The following is a 24,660-nucleotide window of genomic DNA, read 5'->3' as shown; positions in this document are numbered from 1 at the left end:
ACGGCGGCAGCAGCACAGGGGGAGGGAGAGACTCTTCCACTGCGCTGCTGAGAAGAACATGATATTTCAGCTTCTGTGCCCGCCGCTGTATTCAGAGCTGCGGCGCGGCTCTAGTCGCAAATGGCGTCAAGACTAAAAAGTCTTGTCGCCATTTGTAAATTCGAAGTCGCATTGGCGACCATTTTGGTCGCCATCTGGAGCCCTAAATAGCTTTGGCTCATCTGGGCTTCCGAAGTCGATTCACTCATCCCTACTTCTCACACTAACACAGGCACTGATTCAATGATACACACTTCTATTTATTGGGAGAGACTTACTAATACTGTGTAAGATTTAGACAGTGTGAACTTTGTAATATAGTCCATTAAAAAGATACCCATTTTACACTACTGAATTGACTGATCAAATCCGTACCCTGAAGCCCATACACGGTAGAGATCAGCTTACAGCAGACAAAGGGCAGAAAGTGCAGGGTGGTCTGCACTGAGTGACTACCGTATTTTTCGCCCTATAAGATGCACCTAGGTTTTTGGGGAGGAAAATAAGAAAAAAAAAATATTTTTAACCAAAAAGGTGTGCTGTGTGTTTGGTGGGTTTGGAACTAATGGTGGTCTGTGGATGGCACTATTACTGGAGATCTGTGGATGGCACTGTTACACAGGGGGGGGGGGTCTGTGGGTGGCACTGTTACACACGGGGGGGGGGGGGGGGGGGATCTGTGGGTGGCACTGTTACAGGGGGGATCTGTGGGTGGCACTGTTACAGGGGGGGTCTGTGGGTGGCACTGTTATATATGTGCCATCCACAGACCCCCCCCACCCCATAACAATGCCATCCACAGACCCCCCCAGCCCATAACAATGCCATCCACAGACCCCCCCCACCCCATAACAATGCCATCCACAGACCCCCCCAGCCCATAACAATGCCATCCACAGACCCCCCCAGCCCATAACAATGCCATCCACAGACCCCCCCAGCCCATAACAATGCCATCCACAGACCCCCCCCACCCCATAACAATGCCATCCACAGACCCCCCCCACCCCATAACAATGCCATCCACAGACCCCCCCCACCCCATAACAATGCCATCCACAGACCCCCCCCAGCCCATAACAATGCCATCCACAGACCCCCCCAGCCCATAACAATGCCATCCACAGACCCCCCCAGCCCATAACAATGCCATCCACAGACCCCCCCAGCCCATAACAATGCCATCCACAGACCCCCCCAGCCCATAACAATGCCATCCACAGACCCCCCCAGCCCATAACAATGCCATCCACAGACCCCCCCAGCCCATAACAATGCCATCCACAGACCCCCCCAGCCCATAACAATGCCATCCACAGACCCCCCCAGCCCATAACAATGCCATCCACAGACCCCCCCAGCCCATAACAATGCCATCCACAGACCCCCCCAGCCCATAACAATGCCATCCACAGACCCCCCCCCGCCCATAACAATGCCATCCACAGACCCCCCCAGCCCATAACAATGCCATCCACAGACCCCCCCAGCCCATAACAATGCCATCCACAGACCCCCCCAGCCCATAACAATGCCATCCACAGACCCCCCCAGCCCATAACAATGCCATCCACAGACCCCCCCAGCCCATAACAATGCCATCCACAGACACCACCAGCCCATAACAATGCAATCCACAGACCCCCCCAGCCCATAACAATGCCATCCACAGACCCCCCCAGCCCATAACAATGCCATCCACAGACCCCCCCAGCCCATAACAATGCCATCCACAGACCCCCCAGCCCATAACAATGCCATCCACAGACCCCCCAGCCCATAACAATGCCATCCACAGTTCCCCCCCCAGCCCATAACAGTGCCATCCACAGATCCCCCCCAGCCCATAACAGTGCCATCCACAGATCCCCCCCAGCCCTTAACAGTGCCACCCACATCCCCCCCCCCAACCCATTAGGCTGGGTTCACACCTGAGCGTTTTACAGCGCGTTCCTACCCGCTGTAAAACGCTCAACAGGCAGGAACCAATGATTCCCTATGGGAATGGTTCTCACCTGAGCGCTGTAAAACGCCCTACGACCCAAGAAGTACAGGAGCTTCTTTGGGGCGTAGTGTCGCGCGTTCCCGTACATAGACTTCCGGGAACGCGCGACAATGGGCGTTCGCTTGCACAGGAGCCGCGTATGCGAGACGCCCGTAGAATTGCGCATACAGAGCGCTCCATCCAGTACTCTCAGGTCTGAACCCAGCCTAACAGTGCCATCCACAGACCCCCCCAGCCCATAACAGTGTCATCCACAGATCCCCCCGCTGCTCCAGTATACTAATATAAAATGTCTTATTCAATTAATAGTTATTAAACATGCCCCCCAAATCTTAATAGTACCTTACATCCTAACAGCTTCTGTACAATGCCGGCAGGCAGACCGGGCAGCCGGCGCGTCCCTCACTGACGTCACTTGCCTGCGCCGCCTGCTTCATTCATAAAGTAGGCAGCGCAGGCACGTGACATCAGGGAGTTACGCTGCCGCCCGCCTGGCCTGCCTGCCTGCATTCTACAGAAGCTGTTAGGATGTAAGGTACTATTAGGAGTGAGGGGGCATGTTTAATAACTATTAATTGATTAAGACATCTTATTTTAGTATACCGGAGGGGCGGGGCTATAGTACACTGACTGCACCGCCCCGCTGCTATTGCCAGCCCCCAGCTCCTCCTCTCAGTCCCTCCCCGAGTCCCCGCTCGCTCGTACATCACAGCTTGCGATGTAAAACTGCAAGCATTCGCCCCATAAGACGCAGGGGCATTTCCCCCCATTTTGGGGGGAGAAAAAGTGTGTCTTATGGGGCGAAAAATACTGTAATTTATGTCACCTCAGAGACGTATAGTTTTTCAGCTCCTGATAATCCAGCTCTGGGGAGAGATAAATCACCCAGTCGAAGCTGAAGCCACATCTGGTCTCTGCCTTGTCCTCCTCCTCCCTAATAGTCTCTCCTCACAGACTTCAATAGGCTGTGTACGTACTTCCATGTACAGATTTGCTCAGTCATTCCAGAGACACTGACCAGGGCAAGATGCAGAAACAGGCACTTTGATAACACATACTACAAATTTTACTATTATCACCCATACTATTAAATTAGCTATAATAAAATAAAAAGTTTAGGCATGCTTTAAGCAATACCCTATTCCGCTAAAGCCACACATCTTACCCACTAAACCACACTCACTGTCTGAGCGACCTGCAAAAATGTTCAATTCCTGAACGTGGCACACTGCATGTGAATTCTACCTCTATTTGGGACACAATTATGGAACACTCATATTAGTAAATTCTCCAATATCTGCTATACAATAACTAGTTCTTGGGCCGATTATTAACAAGGAGGGCACCTAATATTTTGCACTGTGTACCTCCCTTTTCCATACAAGTGTATGTGTTCTACTGCTGTGCAGATCCATCCTAGCATGATGGACAGGTGCAATGTGCCCAGAAAATAATAGCTCATCTTGCTGCTTTGTGCAGGTAGACAAGATTAATGATGTACTTGATCATGCGTGGACCTAGTCAAGTGGAAGAGATCATGTTTCAGCCACCTGTGTTGCAGAAACCCTGCTGGAGGCAACTAGAGCAGGCCATACACTAGGGAAAATAATCATTTAGACCAATTTGGCTAATGACATTTTCTGACAGAGAAAGACGACAACTGAAGGCAGATATCTGTAGAAAAGTTGATCTGCTGGTTGTTCGTCTAGATGTGCATCCCACCAACAAAAACTCCAGATCAGCACACAGTGGAGATCAACTGTAGAATTGTTGTTCAAAAATGGCTGAAATCAATAGTATATACCTGCTTAAAGTGTAAGACTTCATGCACACGACCGTGCTGCGACCACAAATTGCAGTCCGCAATGCACAGGCACCAACTGTGTGCCCGCCGTCTTCAGAAACAGACCCATTCACTTGAAGGCAGGAGGCCTAAATACAGGGTGGATTTGATTTAAATCAAACCGATTTAAATCACGATTTAAATCACTAGTCAGTAAGGCTTGATTTAAATCATAGTTTTCTACATAAAGATTCATATTTGGACAATTCTTCTGTTGTACTTGGGAAGGAGAAAAATAATCATTACCTTAATAATAACAATTTAAATAGGATTTATTCAAAAGAAGCAATAACATTACAGCATGTTATTTGCTTAAACATCCATGTTTGTTAACTAATTTGGCTAAAGAAAATATATATATAAATTCTGTATTTCTAGGTTTGTAGAAGTTAGGATTAAGATCTTTTTCTCAACTCTTTTCATGTTATAAATTCAGTTTTGAGAACTCCAAAATTAAACCAAGCATCTGTGATAATATCTTGTAGGCGGAGAAACTGCCCAGTAATCTTACAAAAACCTCTGGAAGAGCATGACATTGTCAATGGATTAATGGAATTTAACAAAAAATTAAACATATACAGCCTTATTCTACATAATTAAAAAAGTAATCTTTATTTCATAATGAAATAACCTTTGGATGGTAATATATTTTCCTCAAAAAGCATTTTATATTAAAAAATCTGATTTAAATCATAAAAATCCGATTTAAATAAAAAAAAAATCTGATTTAAATCAAAAAAATCCGATTTTTTTTTTTTTTTTTTAAATCATTGATTTTTATCCACCCTGCCTAAATGTAATATTCCCAATCCTAATATAATATTTAAAGGAGGTTACCAGAGTAATTCCCAGGAAGTATGCAGACTGTTCAAATCTTATTACCAAATCTCGTCAAATCTTTACAGTCCAAGGGAGAAGCGGTCAGAGAATCGCACATTCAAGTCCCCTTTGGGGAGTTAAGTGTTAAAAAAGAAAGTGACAAAACGGTTTTTAAAAATATAAGTAAATAAAAAAAGCTATAAAAATACAAATCACCCTCCTTTCCCGTGTTTGAAAATAAAAAAAAAACAGGCATTGCAACGTCCCAAAACGCCCATACCATTAATATATTAAAATAATTATCTGTATGGTGAACACCGTAACGGAAAAAACAAAATCATCAACTCACCGTTGTGGTTACTTCACCCCCCCCACCAAAAAAATGCTGTCAGTACAAAATGATGCCAGTAAACATAAAAAAAAAAAAAATAAAAAAAGTATGGTGGGGTCCAGAATATGGTGGTCATTTTCACCGCATGGGAGCACTAAAAACGGAATAGTTTTTTAAAATTTTCAATTTTGGAATTTCCTGCTACCCGCTACATTGTATGCAATACAACTTGTTCTGCAAAAAAAAGTTAAATATTCATACCGCAAATACTTATATGACACCTCCATTAAACATACAAATGGCATACAGTTTACCCACACTGCACAGAAGCAATCTCTACATCGAGCGTGCTGAACATCACTATTTGAGGAGAAGAGACGGTCCTTACCTCCTCCTGTTGCGTGCAGGAGTGTTGCATCTTTCCCCTGAGAAATGGTGCTGATTGGGGCGGGCCGAAGGAGGCCGCCTATTTGATGACATCTCCCATGGTCGCATTGGCGGTGATGGTGCGGGTGACGGTGCTGCGTAATCAAAGACTGAATTTGATAGTCTCTGTCTTTTTGGACTGGGACTGTCTTCGTTCTGAAAGACACGAGAAGTAAAACAAATGAAAAAGGATGCAACTTGGCGCGCTTTATCAGTTGTGCTCCAATTACACCCTACAGCATTATGGCAGAAACTGCATAAAAAAAGTCACTCATCAGCTACCATGGGGCTAGTGATTGGGCAGAACTGGACATTTTGATTGTAGGGCTATTAACTTAGCCATCACGACACTTCAAACTTCAATCAGCAAATAAGGGACAAAGCAGAAGCTCCCAATCTGAAGAAGAACAGAAGCATGTCATTATTTGTCTAGTAAAGGGGTAATGGCAGAATGATCGCCGCGGCCATCAGCCAGCATCAGAAATACTTGCGCACACACTGCACGGCAGACTTCATGGGCTGCTTAGCCTACAGTAAATGAAGACTGGACCTATCTAGTGATGAAAGGCACACTTAGCAGAAGAGCGTCACCCATACGTGGGTCAACTCCAACATCGCCTAAACAGAGGCGCCTCTACTGTATACAATACGTGCTGGGAAGAGACAGAGGAGATTCTACCCAAACAATTAACAAAAATATATCTGTAATTCCTGAGATTTATATACACATTTATATGTATGCAAGAAATACACAAAGCCCAATCTGGTACTGCTATTATCTTGATGGTATAAAAGGGTTAAGCCACAATTAATGTAAAAAATTAAAATCAGACATCATATAAAACATGAAAGTCTCTTTCTAACAAAGCTAGAACCAGCCCTGTACCTCCCATGGATCCAGAGATCTCCCCATTCAATATCCCCAATAGCTTTGCAAGAGATATTTCAAGTTGGCAGCTTAGGGATCATGCACTCCTCTCTCAGGGAACAGGACAGAGAAATTAGAAAAAGAGCAAACAGCAGATGGCGCTATACAGATACATTTTATTGAATAACTCACTGGCTATTACAGAAGTATTTACAGGTGCTGGTTTGAAATATGTAGAATATTTTTCGTGGGACAACCCCTTTAAAAGGCCTTTTACATGTCTCTTACAAAAAAAAAAAAAAAGATGTAAGGGCCCTTTTACAGGATCGATCATTTACATGTGTGAACATGCTCACCGTCAGCCACAAAACATGGCACCGACTGTTTTTCAGCAGAATATTGACCGATGAAACAGGAGAGGTGTTGCCGACAGATGCTTATAAGTATGTAACGACATACGTCCATATACTAACAATGGCAGGTAATGCGCGTGTGCGCATGATGGAAAAGCCTGGCGCATGCACAGAGAGAAAAGCGGCCGGCTGAGTGTGGGAGCCGGGATTGCGCAATGACAAGGAGCGCATCGCGCATGTGCGAGACTTGCACGATCCCATCCTCACAGCAGGATGTCAGAGTGAAGGGAGGAGGGGTAAGGGGCGGGCTTAGCTTGACTTGAAGCAAGGAGGCCGCTGCCCCCTTGACTTCAAGCTGACTGAGGATAGCGAAAACACTGATTAAAACTGCGTTTTTATAAAATATACAACAACCAGTGGTGGAATGAAAAACATGATTAGAAACACACTGGGGGCTGCTGTAAGATAATGATGTCGGTTTAAAATGTGTTTTGGAGGTGAAAGGTTCCCTTTAAAGACATGATCATTTGACAAACGATCAAATGGAAGTTTATCCACAATAATCACCCCAATCCTCAGGCTATTTAAAAAGGCCTTAAAGGGGTTGGCCAGCTTCCCGACAATGCCTGCCTCGCTCAGGTTCCCCGCTGTCAAAATCCACTATGATGCTGCTGCTGCCAGTCACTGACTGGTCCCCCTTGCGTCACGTGACGCAAGGAGGGCAGGCCACTGCTGCAGCAGCATCAAAGCGGATGTCGACAGTGGGTAACCCAATGTAGCACTAGTTCAAATGCACCCACTAAACCCAGGAGGTCAAATTAAATATTCCAATAGTCAGACTATAATTTCCTGTTTCTGGTCTTTTCATTAAAATATAACCTTTATTTATTTCTTTATAAATCAACAACCCACAAACAAACGTAAAGTTTAAAAATACATATGGAGGGCTACTGTATTTTGGACACTATACCCTCAGTCCAAAATACAGTAGCCCTCCATATGTATTTTTAAACTTTACGTTTGTTTGTGGGTTGTTGATTTATAAAGAAATAAATAACCCAATGTAGGCAGCAAAAGGCCAGGGAGAGAAGGAGTCAGAAATGGGGAGCAAGTATGCTTCCCTTTGTAGGTCTGCCAAAATAAACCCAAAAAGCTGGTCCTGCCCTTTAAGGCTCTGTTCACATATATAGGCAGCATACCCTAGCATATCCAAAGGTCACTATGAACCCAGCATATGCCAAACGAGTTTCCTGGGCAAGTAGGAAAGCATACAGTAGTCCATAATGAGGGACACAGTAAACAGGAGTCCATGGGTCAGCATACGATGGAGGCCTCTAGTGAAGGTATACGTCAGAGTAAGCTCCCGATACAAGCCATGCAAATTTGACGTGAACAGGGCCTAACCAGTATGAACATTTCACTGACCTGACCTTCATCGAGACCTCAAACCCATCTGGGGCACAAAGCTCCCAATTCTACCCAGCCACTATCTTTTCTGCCCGCTCACACAGCCAACTACCCTGCTAATAGTGTCACCCAGGACAAAAGCAAAACGAGAAGAGATTTCAGAAAAATATTCCTCCTAATCTAATCCTGGGAGCTTTCCGTAAGCAACCTGAACATTGTGCAGGAGATAGGAAGCAGCACATCTGACACAACTACTCTGGAAACTCTGAAGAAACGACACCGAGCCCAGCAATCTCATCAAAGTTAGTCAAATTGAATTTTTAACGCCATTTGCATGTCAAAGCCAGAACACTACATGAACTCCTTTTAAATACAAATTGCGTTATGCAAACACCAATCCAAGCCTTTTGAAATCCAAAAAAACCTGTTTGCATTTTCCCTCGCTTTCCCCCCCTGAAATAAAACGCATCAAACCAATTTAAATGCAAAAGGAGGGTAAATGTGGCCATTTTAATACGCTGCATCATCATGTTAAAGTAACCTCCTCTACTCGGCCAAATGGCAGCAGGTTCAGGAGCGTGCATACAAATGGAGATACCAGGCGCGGCACCATCTGCGTCCAGCATCCAGCTGTTTGTTTGACTGACACCTTTCAGAAAAACGGCCATTAAAATGCTACCTTTCCATCCCATTTTTTGACAGACAGTATTTAAAGTTCTTTAAAAAATAAAAACAAAAAAATACAGTTGTGTGAATACATCCATAGACAGTCATCGCCTTGCAGCTGTTAAACGTTGGTCACGGTCGTCTGAATATAGCCTTATAAAACTTTCTAAAGGGAACAAAGTCTGTTGGCCATAGTAACCAATCACAGTGCGGCTTTCATTTCATACTCTGCTCTTGATAAAATAAAAGCTGCGCTGTGATTGGCTGCTATGGATAAAAGTTGGCTTGGTAGAGAATATGTACAGACTTAAGTGAAAAGCTAGTTGTGTATAAGGCTGCCGAGAGCAGCAGAAATTACCCATCTTCTTCAACTCATTTAAACTTCCTTTTTTTTGCTTTATAAAAGCTCATTTTTCAAAACATATAATAATAGATTACACTTAAGTAATCGTTTTTTTTTCGCCTATGACCGCACCCATGGAGAGACCGCCTCCTCCTCCTCAGGACAGCAAACAGAAACCGCTTTAAAAGAGGGACCCCCCCCCCCCCCTTTACCTCCAGTCCTTTTCCAAGAGCTAAGACATCCTAATATGATAACTTTTTTTTAATTTTTTTTTTATTTGGTAAGGGAATTAGTCAGGTGCTGTCATAGGCTCAAAGAACACAGATTACCGGTAAGGGCTGTTTCACACGAGAGAGTCCATTGCGGGAATCCCGCTCCGTGTGCGAGTGTGATCCTCCGCTCTGGACTTGCAGGAGCGCACGGCATTATCATGACCTTATTTCTACAGAATCATACTGATAGCTTTATGTCACTATGATTATGTGGAAAAAAGGCCATGCAGAGACATTATAAATCATGATAATGCCGTGCGCTCCTGCAAGTCCAGAGCAGAGCATCACACTCGCACATGGAGTGGGATTCCCGCAATGGACTCGCTCGTGTGAAACAGCCCTAAGTGTAATCTCATTTTTACCCCTTCGCCTATGATGGCACCCATGGAGATTTAAGCAAAATTAATCTAGGGTGGGACAACTGCCTGGAGTACCTTACAGGTAAAACCCAGGCCTTAATCAGAAGGCAGCTGAAACCTATAGTGCTTGAAAAAAGTATGTGGGGAACTCTAGGTGGCAGGCCTATAAATCTTCTCTATAGAAGCGGAGGCCCTCTCTGCCCAAGAAGTAGAAACTGATCTAGTAGAGTGAGCCCCGAATCCTGACGGAAGAACAGCTCCCTTGGATGAGTATGCTAAGTAAATAGCTTGTCTTATCCATCTAGCGATAGTCTGGGAAGATGCAGCAGAGCCATTCTTCCTACCCCAACCATTGGTGGTTTCAGTGGCTTCTGCGTGCTGAGACTGCTCCATGTTTAATCACTGAATCTTTCCAATGGAGGAACTGCCCGCTTCTTCACCCAGCAAGGCAGTGAGCTGGCTGGGCTTTTCTCTACCGGGCGCGCAAACCCGTCTCCCCCCCCACTTCTAGCTTACAGTGCTGCTTAACTCCACTGTCGCTCCGGAAGTATGTGACGGCACAGTCTCCAGCGTCCCGGCGCACGCCCCTCCCCCTGGCTTCTGGCAAGGGGCCGACAGCCAGACATGCGACACAGCCGCAGACATCCAGGAAGGAAAAAAAAAAAAACCTGGGCCGAGAAGGAGCGGAGCGGGGAGGAGAGAGAAAGAGGCTCGGACTGAGCAGCAGCTCCTAAAGGAGACCTACGCCACACAGGTAAAGCCCTCCAAATACTCTAACACAGACGGGGTGCCCGCAGCTCTATGCAATCCTTGGCGGTTTCCAAATTCCCTACTGTCCCGTTAGGACAGAACTGAAGGTAGAGGGGGTGGTCACTCTTTTAAAGCGGTTTCCGACTGTTTCCTGTCCTGAGGAGGAGGCAGTCTTTCAATGCGTGCTGTCATAGGCGAATGGGAAATTAAGAATAATGAAGGCATAAAATATAATATAATATAATATATATATAAAAAAAATTCTATATTTCCCAGAGGGGGAAAAAACAACATTTATATGTATTCCCACACACCATAAAATAAAAAATGTTAACATTCCTCTCGCATAAAACAAGGCCTTGGACAGCCAGGTCAATGGAAAAAAAAAAGTTATGGTTGTTGAAATGCAAATGGAAAAACAAAAAAAATTGGTTGCTGTTTGCTAAGGCGTTTTTATTAAGGGGTTAACATTTAACTCAACTCTACAAGTACCAGCCTGGACTACCTACCCTTACATGTTATGGCAAATTACAACGCCAAGAGAGATTGGTGGAAACTGTGCCAGGCTTGTCTACACTGAACCCCCCAACCTCTTACATGTAATGGATATTACGGATTCTCACAGGGCCTCCGTTCTCATGAAGAACAGCCACCAATCTAAGTATCATCTTCTATCCTGTGGATAGGGGATAACTTGAAGTTTTCTTCATGCCATCTTTCCCCCCTGTATAGAGGTGATGTGAAAACGACTTGAAGGAAAAAACACAGCCAGAGCTCCAGCATCTTGTGTATTTAAGAAGCAAGAAAGACAAAAACAGTCATCTAAATTTAAAAAAGGGCAGAAAAAAGCCACCAAATCTGGTTTGAAAGCACCTTAAAGGGGTTTTCTGGCTATTTTTTTTATCCAATGCCTGCAGTCTGCCTCCTAAAAAAAGAGAGAATTCAGACTTCTGACTGGTTTCAGTGGTGACGTGAGGCCAGGTCATTGGCTGCAGCGTAGCATGTGACCATGCCCTTGAAGTGGCAGAACATGAACACAGCAGGTAAAAGGGGGCAGGCTGTGGACATTAGATAAAAAGTAATTACTCCCAGAAAAGCACTAAGTCAGTTCGCCCCAACAACCAGTATGCAGACCGATGAGGAAAAACTAGCTGCTGTGGAGCCACCCCAGACCGCATTAGAGTAAACCGATCACAAGAGCAATAATATATATATATATATATATATATATATATATACACACACACATATACACACACGTAACGACTTGCACCCCCTAGTAACAATTCTATGATGTGTCATTACTTTATTATTCCTTCTAGAAGTTACACAATTATTAGCAGTTTGCTGTAAATGCCCAGATAAGCGTTACCAGATGTGTCCCTGAACAGCCTGACATTATCTAATCAGCACTGTCAGTGTCAGAAAGTTTAGAGATGCCCTCCCAAATGGTGACACCCATCTGGACCTCCACTGCAAACTGTTAGTAATTAATTCATAACTTCCAGCAGGAATAAAACAGGAATGGCACATCATAGCAATAAGAACAGATGTTCCAGAATTGCTATTACAGGGGGATGCAAGTAGTAAGTCAGGAGAGGGGGACAGGTCCTCTTTAAGCCACTGTCTAAGAGAAGAGCTGGGAAATCCAGGTTGTGACTGGTGACATTAATACAGGAATAAGCAGAGAAGTGGAATATGAGCCCAATGTAATCTATCCAAGACATGGAATCATCATGTATGAAGTCTGAGCTGGAGTAGTGTTCACAGAGGAAGGTGGGCTGCACAGTCTGACACAATGAAGTAGTACATGACAAACAGGAAGATTTCTCCTACCCATCTCCAATAGGAGTAGACATATCTGTTTATTTAAAGGCATCATCCACACACCTGTATTATAGGGGTTTTAGAAGACAAATACTTAGGGTCTAGTACATGGGATCTTTTGATCCCCCTCTCCTATTAACCCTTATAGATCTCCATTAGGGTGAATAGGATTTCTACAGTCTTCATACTGAGCCAACGCCTAGTGCATCGCTCAGTATGGAGACTGCCATGGCAGGCCTGGAGCGCTTCAGCATAGGGTTGTAGCGCCACCAATGTTTTAATACTGGCGAGGGGGCGGACCGCACCACCAATAATAATTAACATCTAATACAGATTCAGGAGGCGGGTGCGGCGGCAGAATCACATGGCCGGCATCCGACCTATGACAGGGCACTGCGATCCGCGGAAGTTAACCCCTCAGGTGCGGCACCCAGCGCCCTGTCATAGGTTGGGTGCCAGCTATGTGAGTCTGCCGCCGCACCCGCCTCCTGTATCTGTATTAGAGGTTAATTTTCATTGGTGGCGCGGTGCACCCGCCCCTATCTCCTCATTGGCAGAGGCGTCACAGGGGGGGGGGTGAGTGTGACTCCTTCTCCCCGTGCTGCTGAGGAAACATGGTGCGTGCTGACAGGAGCACGCTCCATGTTCTCTGATACTGGGCTGCGCAGTAGCACAGCCTAGTATCGATAAAAGGCAAACCCTGGTACCGAACTGATACTGGGACAAAAGTATCGGTTGGGTATCAATATTTCGATACCCGCAACAACCCTACTTTAGCAGTGTCTTGGCTGCCATGGCAACTGATCAGAGCCCCGTGATTTCACTGCGGGGGCTCAGATTGGAAAACAGAGGCGAATAGCGTTGATTGCGGCACCTGAGGGGTTAAATGACAGGAGTGGCCCGTGTATGGAGCGAGCCCGCTGCAGAGGCCCGCTCCATACATCCCCTCACACATTATGTCATACAGGTACGTCATAATGCGTGAAGGGGTTAAGGTCTCGTGCACATTTCCTTGTCGTTTGATGTCATAATTGGTTTGTGTGTCCATTTTTTGGCTCTGTGCGCATCATCCATATTCAACAGACAACGCTCAGCTGAAAATTAAGCTCCAGAGCGTCGCCTACTAATGGTCTGTGAAACACTGACAGAACCTTGCACGCCATCCGTGTTGTGTCAGTGGTTTTTCACCGACCCATACACTTCAATATGCATGTAACTAAATAGCGATCACTGCTACTACATTTCTAAATATTCAAGCCATACCACACCCAGCTACATACAGTACCTATAGGTAAGGCTATAGTCACATCTCGTCAGAGGCTCCGCAGAATGCAGATTCAGCTAGAAATGACAGATAAAATACCGCACCACTTTATCCTGTAGGGAAAGCCGACAGACTATATTACAGTGAGCTTGGTCTGTCAGGTGCCGTCTGTCTATAATGGAACAGCACAATAGAAATGGGAAGTAGTGATGTGAACACAGCCCAAACACATTATACAGCTGTCATTTCAGTACTCGTACGTTATTCTTAGTGCAATCCTTAAAGAGGAACTCCCGCCAAAAATGTTATTCTCTGACCTGCTAGAAAGGTAAATGTACTCTGTAGTAAATATAATCATCTTACCAGTGACTGTATTTGTAAGTTATCCCCTCCCTTCTGCTTCTCAGCTGTGTCATGTGACCAGCAATCAGACTAAACACAGCATCTTATGTGTAGACAGGAGGTCTGTTTCTCTATGTATTCCTATGGGAGCCTCAATGTCAGTCTCATAGGAATGAATAGAGAAGTAACCGACCTCCTGTCCAGAGAGTTGGTCACATGACACAGCTACAATTAGAAGGGTGGGGATAGCTCACTGATGAGAAGATTACCTGCACTACAGATCACATCATGTACCTTTCTAGCAGGTCAGAGAATAAACATTTTGCCGGGAGTTTAAAGCAAAGCTGATGGTTTAATGAGCTGTCCAACTTCTACAAGTGATGGCCCATCCTCAGGATAAACCCCCGCTAGGGGGTCAGTGGGGGTTGGACACCCCTCACCCCAGCTGATCAAGTGTGTAGTGATCAACACAGAGCAGGGAGAGTTATGACAGGTTAAGGGTCTTTTCACATTGCCTTAAAGGGGTAGCCCGAGATGATAATAATAAAAATAAAAAAAAGATACATACATCAGATGTACTCACCATCTCTCCAGCGTGGCTGGTCCGGCACTCTCAAACAGTCGGTGATGTGCACAGCGATTGGATTCGGCCGACACCTCACCGCTGCAGCCACCCCACCGCTACTGCGCTACTGTATGAAAACAAACCGGATCAGCGCTGGGAAAACACGCAAGTATATAAAGTTTCTTTATTCTAGGGGTTGCCTGAGATTTTTAATTATCCCAATCAATCCCTTTAATATTGTACATTTCCCATACGATAAGCAGGTAACCCAAACCAATAGGGCCCCAACTCGGTAGGCAGGGTCCAGTTTGGCTGGAAACTAAATGGACCAGTGGAGCAGACATTCCCGCCAGACACATCCATTACACGTACATAAGTCTATGGGGGATAGACGCCACCATAGCCTCCGTTTAACAGATACATTGGGAGATTTCTTGCCATATACATTTAACAGAAGCGAATAAAGTAATATAAAAGAGCCTAAAGTGGGTGCATTGGTACTGATAAGTGATCAGAGGGGTCACATGATTGTGAGATACTGCCCTAGAATTGTAATCCAACTGTTCTCATTTCATTTTTTTTTTAGCCTTGCGTTTGCCACAACTTTTGTTTTGCAAAAAGATCACCTTTCCCATTAAAAGGATCACACCGGCCCTTCATCAGGTCTAGTTCACAGTCAGCGACAGTGGATCCTGCATGAAAAACAGCACTTGCGCTTAATTTTATTTCCTCCATGAGGGTATGGTAGGCAGAGAAAAAAAAAAAAAAAAAAGATACAAATTCCCAAATATTTGTAGATATCCAACTAACCAGGTACAGGTACTCTCACACTTGCAGCAGAGGATTCCGGGAGGCAGTTCCAGCAATCCGGACGCAAACTGATGGCATTTGTCAGACTGATCTGGATGCGGATCCATCTGACAAATTTATTGAAATACCGGATCCATCTCTCAAACTGATCCAATATTCATTTTTCTTTGCATTTTTAAAGGTCTGCGCATGCCGGATCCAGCACTAATACACTACAATGTAAATGAATGCCGGATTCGGGAAAAATGAAGACATCCTGATGCATCCTGAACGGATTGCTCTCCATTCAGAATGCATTAGGATAAAACTGATGAGTTATTTTCCGGTATTGAGCTCCTAGGATGGAACTCAGCGCCGGAAAACAAATACGCAAGTGTGAAAGTACCCTAAAGTGCCAATAAAACGTGACGGTACTTCTGTACATCAACCGTTCGTTCAGTGAGTAAAGCCATGTCCACACAGTATTCGTAGCACTGAGCCCTGCTTATGAAAACGAGTACTTTCATACCCTACTAGGGGCTCATTCACACAATTGGATTTTGCATCCATGTCCGATCCACAGATTTTTGAGGATTGCACAAAGACCCATTTATCTCTATGAGTTTGCAAAAAAAATAAATATATTTTTTTTAAATCCATGCGTCCATTCTCAAATTATAGAACATGTCCTATTCTGGTCTGTGCTGTATACAAGAATCATCATTTCTAGGGATGGGAGCGAGAAAAATGCGGAATGCATATACGGATGGAGAGTAAAATATTGATGTCGCACCTACAGGATAGGTCATTAATATCGGATCGGTAGCACCCCAGGCAATCAGCTGTCAGAAGGGGTTACAGAGCTCTGGTATGCTTTTCGGCCTCTTCACAGGCCAGTGATGTCATGTTCATCAGTCACAGTCGCATGACCTAAGCGCATCTCAGTCCTGTTCAAGTGAATAGACCTGGGCTGCAATACCAAGCACGGCCACTAAATGTATGGCGCTGTGCTTGGTAAACTCTTCAAACAACTGATTGTTGGTGATGCCGGGTGTCAGAACCCCACTGATCACATACAGCTGACCTATCCTACTGAAAAACTCCTATATTAAAAAAAAATATGAATTTTTTTTTTTTTACGATCAACCAATTCTCAGTCTACAAGAGCAGTTCCTGGCGTTCCTCGAGTCCTTATCAGGGGGTTCCCAGGAACACAGCAAACCTAACAGATATACAAGCCTCTGGTATATGGAGTCTCAAAATATTCCCCCAACCAATGTACCTGGGTCAAATGATTGGATTACACTGCACACTCTTCAGGCAGGACACACCCGTTAGGTCACTTGCCTATTACACAAGCCTTGCAAAATGAGTGAGGAAGGGACGATTGCTGCCACAGTAGTTCTACCCCTATTCAGTCCTATAGATTACTGGTGGCACACTGCTGGTCTCCTGCTGACAATCCCACATCCTTCATAGTGATGGAAGGTGCATATCAGAAGACAAACGAGTGTGCGTTCGCTTATTGGCAGCACGATCAGTCCTGTTCCCGATAATTGCCCTGAAAACTGTCCAGTCTAAGGCTGGGTTCACACCTGAGCGTTTTACAGCGCGTTCCTACGCGGTGTAAAACGCTCAACAGACAAAAACCAATGATTCCCTATGGGCATGGTTCTCACCTGAGCGTTTTACAGCGCGTACGAACGCGCTCTAAAACGCCCTACGTACCAAGAAGTACAGGAGCTTCTTTGGGGCGTATTGTCGCGCGTAACACCTCTGTTTTTCATTGTACGCCTCTGTGGTCAATAGCAAGAACGCGCGAACGATGTGAGTTTCCAAAATAAAAAAACGCCCCAAAATACGCCCGTAAACAGCGCATATCGAATACGCTCAGGTCTGAACCCAGCCTTAGAGTCCCTTTGAGGCAGGATTGGCATTAGAGTCTTCCCAGAGAGGTCTCCGGTGGTCTAGAACAGTGGTCCTCAACTCCAGTCCTCCAGGCCCACCTGTCGGTCATGTTTTCAGGATTTCCTTAGTATTGAGCAGCTGATATAATTAGTTTCCATCCATTAGGACTTACCACAGGTATTCATTCTGTGGGATACTCCTAAATCCTGACCAGCAAGTGGGCCCTGAGGGCTGGAGTTGGGGAACCCTGGTCTAGAACATGACAACAATCACGGGACACTGAGGGTATGTTCACTGTTCACCCATGGGTTTCAGCACAGTGCCGAAAGCCGTGCTGAAATCGCCTCCCACTGTTTTCAATGGGAGGCCGTGCCACAGTTTAGGCAGCTGAAGATTTTTCAGGTGCAGTTTTCCGGACTGGGATAATGTACACGTCCATTCTTAGCTTGGTTACCGTGTGGACACCTTGGAAAGCCACGGCGGGAGTATTCTCACGGTTTAGCGAAGGAACATGGCAGCGGCTTCTGCCATGGGATAGGTGGCAGAATAGGACACAGACAAAATGGGTAGTGTGAACATACCCTAAGAATACCTGCACACGGTGCGAATGGCGCGCTGATTTTTGAGAGAGATTTGGAAACCTGAAGCAGATTTTCACTGCGGATGTCACCCATTGCAATGCAAACGGTGAAGTCTAGGGCAAATCCGCGCCAAACCCCACACATAACACACGTAGGCTCAGGAGATAGGGCCGACAGTGTGAAAGCACGTCACATACGTCAGGTAATGACAAACAATATTCTGTCCCCATCAGTACAGGCAAATGACGCCGCACCTCGCTACACGAGGAAAAGGTGACAAGGACCACTGTGAAGCTTAGCTGACAGTCACAAAGGACTTGACAATGAAACTGGCAAATTGAGCATCTCCTCGGGATTGTCTTTCCCCTCCCAATCATGGTGGGGGGAGAATCTTCTTGTGTTCCCAGAAAGACGCTGCTCCTCGTCAACATTTAGGAATGAAAGCCTGTGTAACGTATCCACTGTAGGGTTCATCTGGACACTTGTGGAAGGGAACTGCATAAACAGCAATTCCCCAACATACTACTAAATAGGTTACATGGTATTACATAGGAAATACAATATTCTTGGGAAAAAGTACTGAAAACTATCCTGGACACAATTATGTAGCCCTAAACCTAGGACATCAAAAAGAAAACTCACTGAGGGAGATTTATCAAACTGGTGTAAAGTAGAACTGGCTTAGTTGCCCATAGCAACCAATCAGATTTCACCTTTCAGTTTCCAAAGGAGCTGGGAAAAATGAAAGGTGGAATCTGATTGGTTGCTATGGGCAATTAAGCCAGTTCTACTTTACACCAGCTTGATAAGGAAACAGAGGGTTAACACAACCCTCCTCTACATTTTACAGTAATGAAAAGGGGCTCAATGGCAACAAGACCTACTTTAAATTAAAGGGGAATCGTATATTTAGAAGCCGTCCAATAATAGCAGTTAGAAATGAATTTATCACATAAGCGTTGTTTGTGGGCAAACACATGAATATACGGTATATAGTTAGAAACTGACTGAAGCGATAATACGTAACGATGGTATGTCAGTGAGCAATCAATGAAGAAGCCATAGATATGACACAAAACTACTCTTAGCGCTCATACACACGACCATAGGTATTTTGCAGTCCACAAAAAGCGCATCCGCAAAGAATATGGATGACGTCCGTGTGCATTCCATATTTTGCGCAACGGAACAGCTGGCCCCTAATAGACCAGTACTATCCTTGTCCGTAATGCGGACAATAGGAGGACATGTTCTATTTTTTTGCAAAACGGACATATGGATTCAGAATGCACACTTCTGGGTTTTTTGCGGACCCATTGAAGTGAATGGTTCTGCATACAGCATAATTTTTTTTTTTTTTTAAACGGACATAGAAAGAAAATACGTTTGTGTGCATGAGCCCTTAGTATGAGGTATAACATACTATTTGATTCAACAGAAGGAGACCATTCACAACCCCTATGGCTCGCCTGAACAGCTCTGGCCGCCTCCAGGCAATAAGGATTTGGGGAATTCTCCATAGCCATGCCTATGTATTACCACAACCCTCTGTGCTGTAAGAAGGGGCAATTCTGATAACAGACAAGCGCACAACCGTATCCATATGGCGGTCCACAAAAAACTGAAAAGTTCTGTGTGCCATCTGCATTTGTCTAACTTATAACTCGAAACGACTTCTTATCCGCAATACAGACTAGAACAGGACACGTTCTATAATCTGTCTGCGGGACATACGGATGAGGGCAGCATGCGGATGACCCATAGAAATTAAAGGGTCCGCTTGCAAGCTGCAAAAAAAACACGGAACGGATAGGGATGGAAAGTCGTGTGCATGAGGCCTTAGGCAGATACGTAATACAACAGGTTCACCAATAAGTGCGAGAGAATAAGTAGTACGATCCATTCAGCGGATGAGACAACTAAATGTACACAGCTATAAAAAAAGAGTGACCAAGACGTATACACAGATATAAAAAAAGAGTGACCAAGACGTATACACAGATATAAAAAAAGAGTGACCAAGACGTATACACAGCTATAAAAAGAGTGACCAAGACGTATACACAGCTATAAAAAGAGTGACCAAGACGTATACACAGCTATAAAAAGAGTGACCAAGACGTATACACAGCTATAAAAAAAGAGTGACCAAGACGTATACACAGCTATAAAAAGAGAGTGACCAAGACGTATACACAGATATAAAGAGTGACCAAGACGTATACACAGATATAAAAAGTGACCAAGACGTATACACAGATATAAAAAAAGAGTGACCAAGACGTATACACAGCTATAAAAAAAGAGTGACCAAGACGTATACACAGATATAAAAAGAGTGACCAAGACGTATACACAGATATAAAAAGAGTGACCAAGACGTATACACAGATATAAAAAGAGTGACCAAGACGTATACACAGATATAAAAAGAGTGACCAAGACGTATACACAGATATAAAAAGAGTGACCAAGACGTATACACAGATATATAAAGAGTGACCAAGACGTATACACAGATATATAAAGAGTGACCAAGACGTATACACAGATATAAAAAGTGGGCTAAATGTAACACATAATGGACCTTAGAAACACGCCCCACAGTCTGATGAGATCCAAAAACTGCAACAGAAGTAACGAGGCGCCAGAGCCAAGTGTACAAGTCAGGCAATAGGCAGCTCTGGGGGCACTGTGCTCCACATCCAGACAGAAGACCCCCAAGTCTCCAGTGCACATCTGTGAGGAGAGGAGATAAGGCAGAAGAGACAAAGGCAGCGGCAGGCCTGCTGTGGGATCTGTGACACCCCGGCCATAATGGAAGCCTTCCCAATGACACTACAATACAGCCTCCCCTCCCCCTCCAGAGAGGAGCACACACACCCGGGACACAGCACGGATGTACACAACCCCCACCCGCCATGTAGATGTAGGCACGGAGATATACATACAGCGTACATAACGTTATACACAACTCGCCTCCGCGCTCTTCACACCGGGCTCGGTTGGACACGGTTCTCACACGCGCCGAGGCCGTTGCTTGTCAGCAGTCCACCGCCCGCCCCTCTCCATTCCCTTTATTTATCTCTCGCTCTACTGCTTCTTCCTCCTTCTCCTCCAGTCCTCACTGTGTGAGCTGGGCCTGGGCAGCCACAAAAAAAAAAAAAAAAAAAAAATAATACACCCCCAATCCTTGGCCTGGGGTCCGGTGACGTCACGGGAACGTGCCCCGCCCAGGTCTTCCATTGAACACACCAGGAAGCGCGGTCATCTTTGACGTGGGCGCTGCGAGCGCGTTACCAGTCTGGGGAGGAAAACATAGGGGGAGAGGCACCGCGTGGATAGGTCTCCAGCTGACAGAAAGTAGTGTCGTGCTGCCGTCTGGAAAATGGCCGGAGAGCAACTCCCGGCTTCTCCCCTCCACTAATCATAGGCTTATTTGAGTCACACAGATGATTCAATTAGAATGGGAGGGCCCGGAGTCTTTGTGCTTGTGTTGAGGAGACGTAACAGGATACGGCCGCCATGTTTGGTGCGGGCAGAGGGCTAAAGTCTGAAGTGTGGTACTATCGATAGGCACAACCTGAGTCCTGTGTGGTACTGCCTGCCTCCTGCCACCCAGCAGTCTGTTAACCCTCATCAACACAATATATAGTACATAGTTGAAGGTTAGGACCTTTGCTCACCATGAGTAAACATCCTAACCTTGGTGAGGTCCTTTACCAGTTATCACACACTAATATAACATATGTATCTATATTCATATGCCTAATATAAAGTGCACCCGCAATGTGAACACAGCCCTAGAGTTTGTCTGGCACCACTGCTATCCCTCAGGCTCATGCACATGAATGTAACAGCTCATCCCGCAATATACGGGCACTGGCCATGTGCACTCCGATGATTGTGGACTAGTGTTGAGCAAACCTGTGGTAGCGGAGTCCATAACGGAACTCTTAGAGAACCCAAACCTTGTACGAAAAAACTTGAGAACACAAGTTCGCTCATTCCTATTGTGGACGGTGGACTTGAATGGGTCTGTGATCCGTAAGATACGGCCAAATATAGGACATGTCTTATCTTTTTGCAGTGAGAAGGCATGGGCCCAAAAGCCCTTGGAAACGCTTTGTAGAGCTTCCGATCTGTGCCTCCACTCCGCAAAAGAGAGGTGAAGGCCTATCTTCGGTCGTATCTTGCGGATGACAGGCCCATTTAAGTCAATGGGTCCATAATCGGCAGCACAGAGTGCACATGGCCGGCCACCAGAATGTCAGCTAAGGGCACATGAACGTGTGCCCGTATTGCAGCCCGCAAACAGTGGCACTGGCCGTGTGCGCTCCGTATCATGGAAACAGACCCATTCAAGTCAGTCTGCAAGATACAGAGCGGAGGCCCATGGAAGCACTACGGAGAAACAGATTTTCATTTTTTTTTTCAGTAAATGCATCTTTGAAAGACATAACTTTTTTCTGGTCAGTTATTTAATTTTTGCTTCTTTTTTCACTGATACATGGGGCTTTACTTTTATGCCATTTTAATTTTTTATACGTATATGCCATTTAAATTTTTTAGACAAAAATAGAAAACAAGTATGTTTTTCAAATTTTTTCTGTATATAACAAAGTGCAACCAAAATACTTTTTAGATTATGTCCCTTGTTCCATTACGCTAGGTTTGCTAATTTATGGTTTCTGGGGGCGGGGCTAGTGGTGGAGCTATAACTTTTTTATTTTTCTGTCGATGCAGCTGATGCAGGAGGAAGAACAGCAAAATATAGTATCGCTGTAATCTTACTGACCCACATTAAAGTGGCGGAATTGCATTTTTTTTCCAATTCCACCTCATTTTTTTCTCTTTCTAGCTTTCCACTACATTATATGCCATATTAAATGCCATTAGAAATTACTTGTCCCACAAAAAGTCCTCATATGGCTATGAGAACAGAAAAATAAAAGTTATGGCTCCAAGAAAGCAGAGAGTGAAAACGAAAAATTGCTTGAGACTGAAAGGGTTAAAAAATATTTTTGTATTGTCATCTCAAGACCCATAACCTTTAGATTTTTCACAGTACGGAGCTGTGCGAAGGCTTGATTTTTGCAGGACGACTTGTAGTTTTCTTTGGTATCATTTTGAGGCCCATAACGCTTTTTGATTGTTGTTTATTCCATTTTTTGTGGCATATAAACAAAAAAAGACAAATTTTTGGCATTCAGCATATGGGATAAGTGTCACGGCGGAGAGTGGCGGAGAGTGGCGGAGAGTGGCGGAGAGTGGGGGAAACCCCCCCCCCCCCCCCCCCCCCCGCTGTGCGATGTTAAAGTGATAAAGGGAAGCTGCTAGGCCAGGACAGGAATCAGGGAGCAGGTCACCTCCTAATGCGTCCCAAACTCTGACCCTGACTCCTATCCGTATGAGCCAAACCAGATGGTAGGAGGGCTCATACTCCGCAACCTCGGGTCCCTACTAGCCCTCAGGAGATCCCTGGACTAGGAGCAGGGTAAGACGACCTGTTCCTCTTAGACACGGACGAACAGGAGTCTCACTGTCCAAGCTGCAAGGAAAGGGAAACATATACAACATATGGATATGGCAGGCGAGTGAAACCACTTCCACAGATACACAGACTGGAACCCATGCTCAAACGCTGAAGTCCACACCAAACACAAAGGGAGACAGCACACAAACATTAAACACACAGGAAACCAGATCCATAGCTGCAATAAGGTTAGACACCACACAAACATAAGCTTAACATCAATACATGTTTTATGACCACAAGGGTGTCCCCCACTGGACAGATGGTATAAGACCAGGAAGCTGACTCCAGCATAAGGCATGGCTGGAGTACCCCTCAGCTACAGGCTTCCAGCAGAGGCTAAATAGCCCAAGTAGCCACACCCACACAGACATACTAGGAAAGGAATTAACCCTTCCAACACCAGACAAGGTAAGTGTCACTTAAAGGGGAAATGTACACATAATATGAATCCCGTGCTCACCAAACATAGACAGTGAACACATACATACAAATGTTGCCAGAAGCAACCGCATGCCTTGACAGCAAGCCGCCTAGCAACCAACTCAGGCTGCTACACTGCCAAACATAATTATGTTGCAAGCGGCAACCACACGTGAGACAAACATACAAACTGTCCTAACCTGCGGTAGACAACAAGCAGACAGCTGACAACTGCATGCGACACAAAGAGTCACGACCATAGGCCGTGACAATAAGTTGCAATATAGCTGCTTAATGTGGGCTGTTATGGACATGGCGATACCAGATATGTGGAAGGGATTTTATTTTTGCAATTTTCTATAGAAAGGTTATCAATATCAGATGGGAGAGGGCCCGACTCCCGAGACCCCCGCCAATGTTCCTTGAGCGCCACAGCCTCTTCCTAGTCCCGTGACGTCACCGTAACTCGGTCACATGACCTAGTTGCATCTCACCCCCATTCAAGTCAATAGGGCTGAGCTGCAATACCAAGCACTACCACTACACAATGTACGGCGCTGTGCTTGTAAAGCTGCTGGGAGCCTGCATCCCTCACCAGAGCGCCCGCGAGACCAGCGGCTCCCTGAAACAGCTCGTTAGCGGGGGTGCCGGAAGTCAGTACTGTGCCTTTGTGATAATGATGACCTATCCGGAGTATAAGTCATCATTACCTTTACCCTCTTTAAAGCGGTTGTCCGAATAATAAAAAATCTCAGACGACCCCTACAATTACTTAACCAGTTCAAGACTAGGCCATTTACCCCCCTTCCTGGCCAGAGCCTTTTTCCTGTTTTTTACGTTCTTTGAAAGCCATAGCTTTTTTGGTTTAGCTATGTAATTAATTTTTGCCTCTTTTTTTAGTGATACATGGGTATTTATTTTACTTAATTTTTATTTTTGCATTT

The 24,660-nt window shown here is 45.2% G+C and overlaps 1 protein-coding gene across 8 annotated transcripts in view; it reads right to left on the bottom strand.

The window, feature by feature from the left end:
* The window catches only part of RNF38 (ring finger protein 38), a 374,424-nt gene that overhangs the window by 26,160 nt on the left and 323,604 nt on the right, over window positions 1-24,660 (bottom strand). For 3 of the 8 annotated variants that reach the window (XM_040417366.1, XM_040417367.1, XM_040417368.1), the window contains exon 3: window positions 5,426-5,619. In XM_040417366.1, the coding sequence (XP_040273300.1) occupies window positions 5,426-5,619 (194 nt within the window). Of the gene's footprint in view, window positions 1-5,425; window positions 5,620-14,497; window positions 14,599-20,708; window positions 20,945-24,660 lie in introns of those variants that run through there. The other 5 variants (XM_040417373.1, XM_040417370.1, XM_040417375.1 and 2 more) reach the window with 5 other exon arrangements.

Source organism: Bufo bufo, chromosome 2 (assembly GCF_905171765.1).
Source record: "Bufo bufo chromosome 2, aBufBuf1.1, whole genome shotgun sequence".
Lineage (NCBI taxonomy): Eukaryota > Metazoa > Chordata > Amphibia > Anura > Bufonidae > Bufo > Bufo bufo.
Note: the sequence above shows the minus strand (reverse complement) of the source record. Positions and strands in the feature narration are given on the sequence as shown.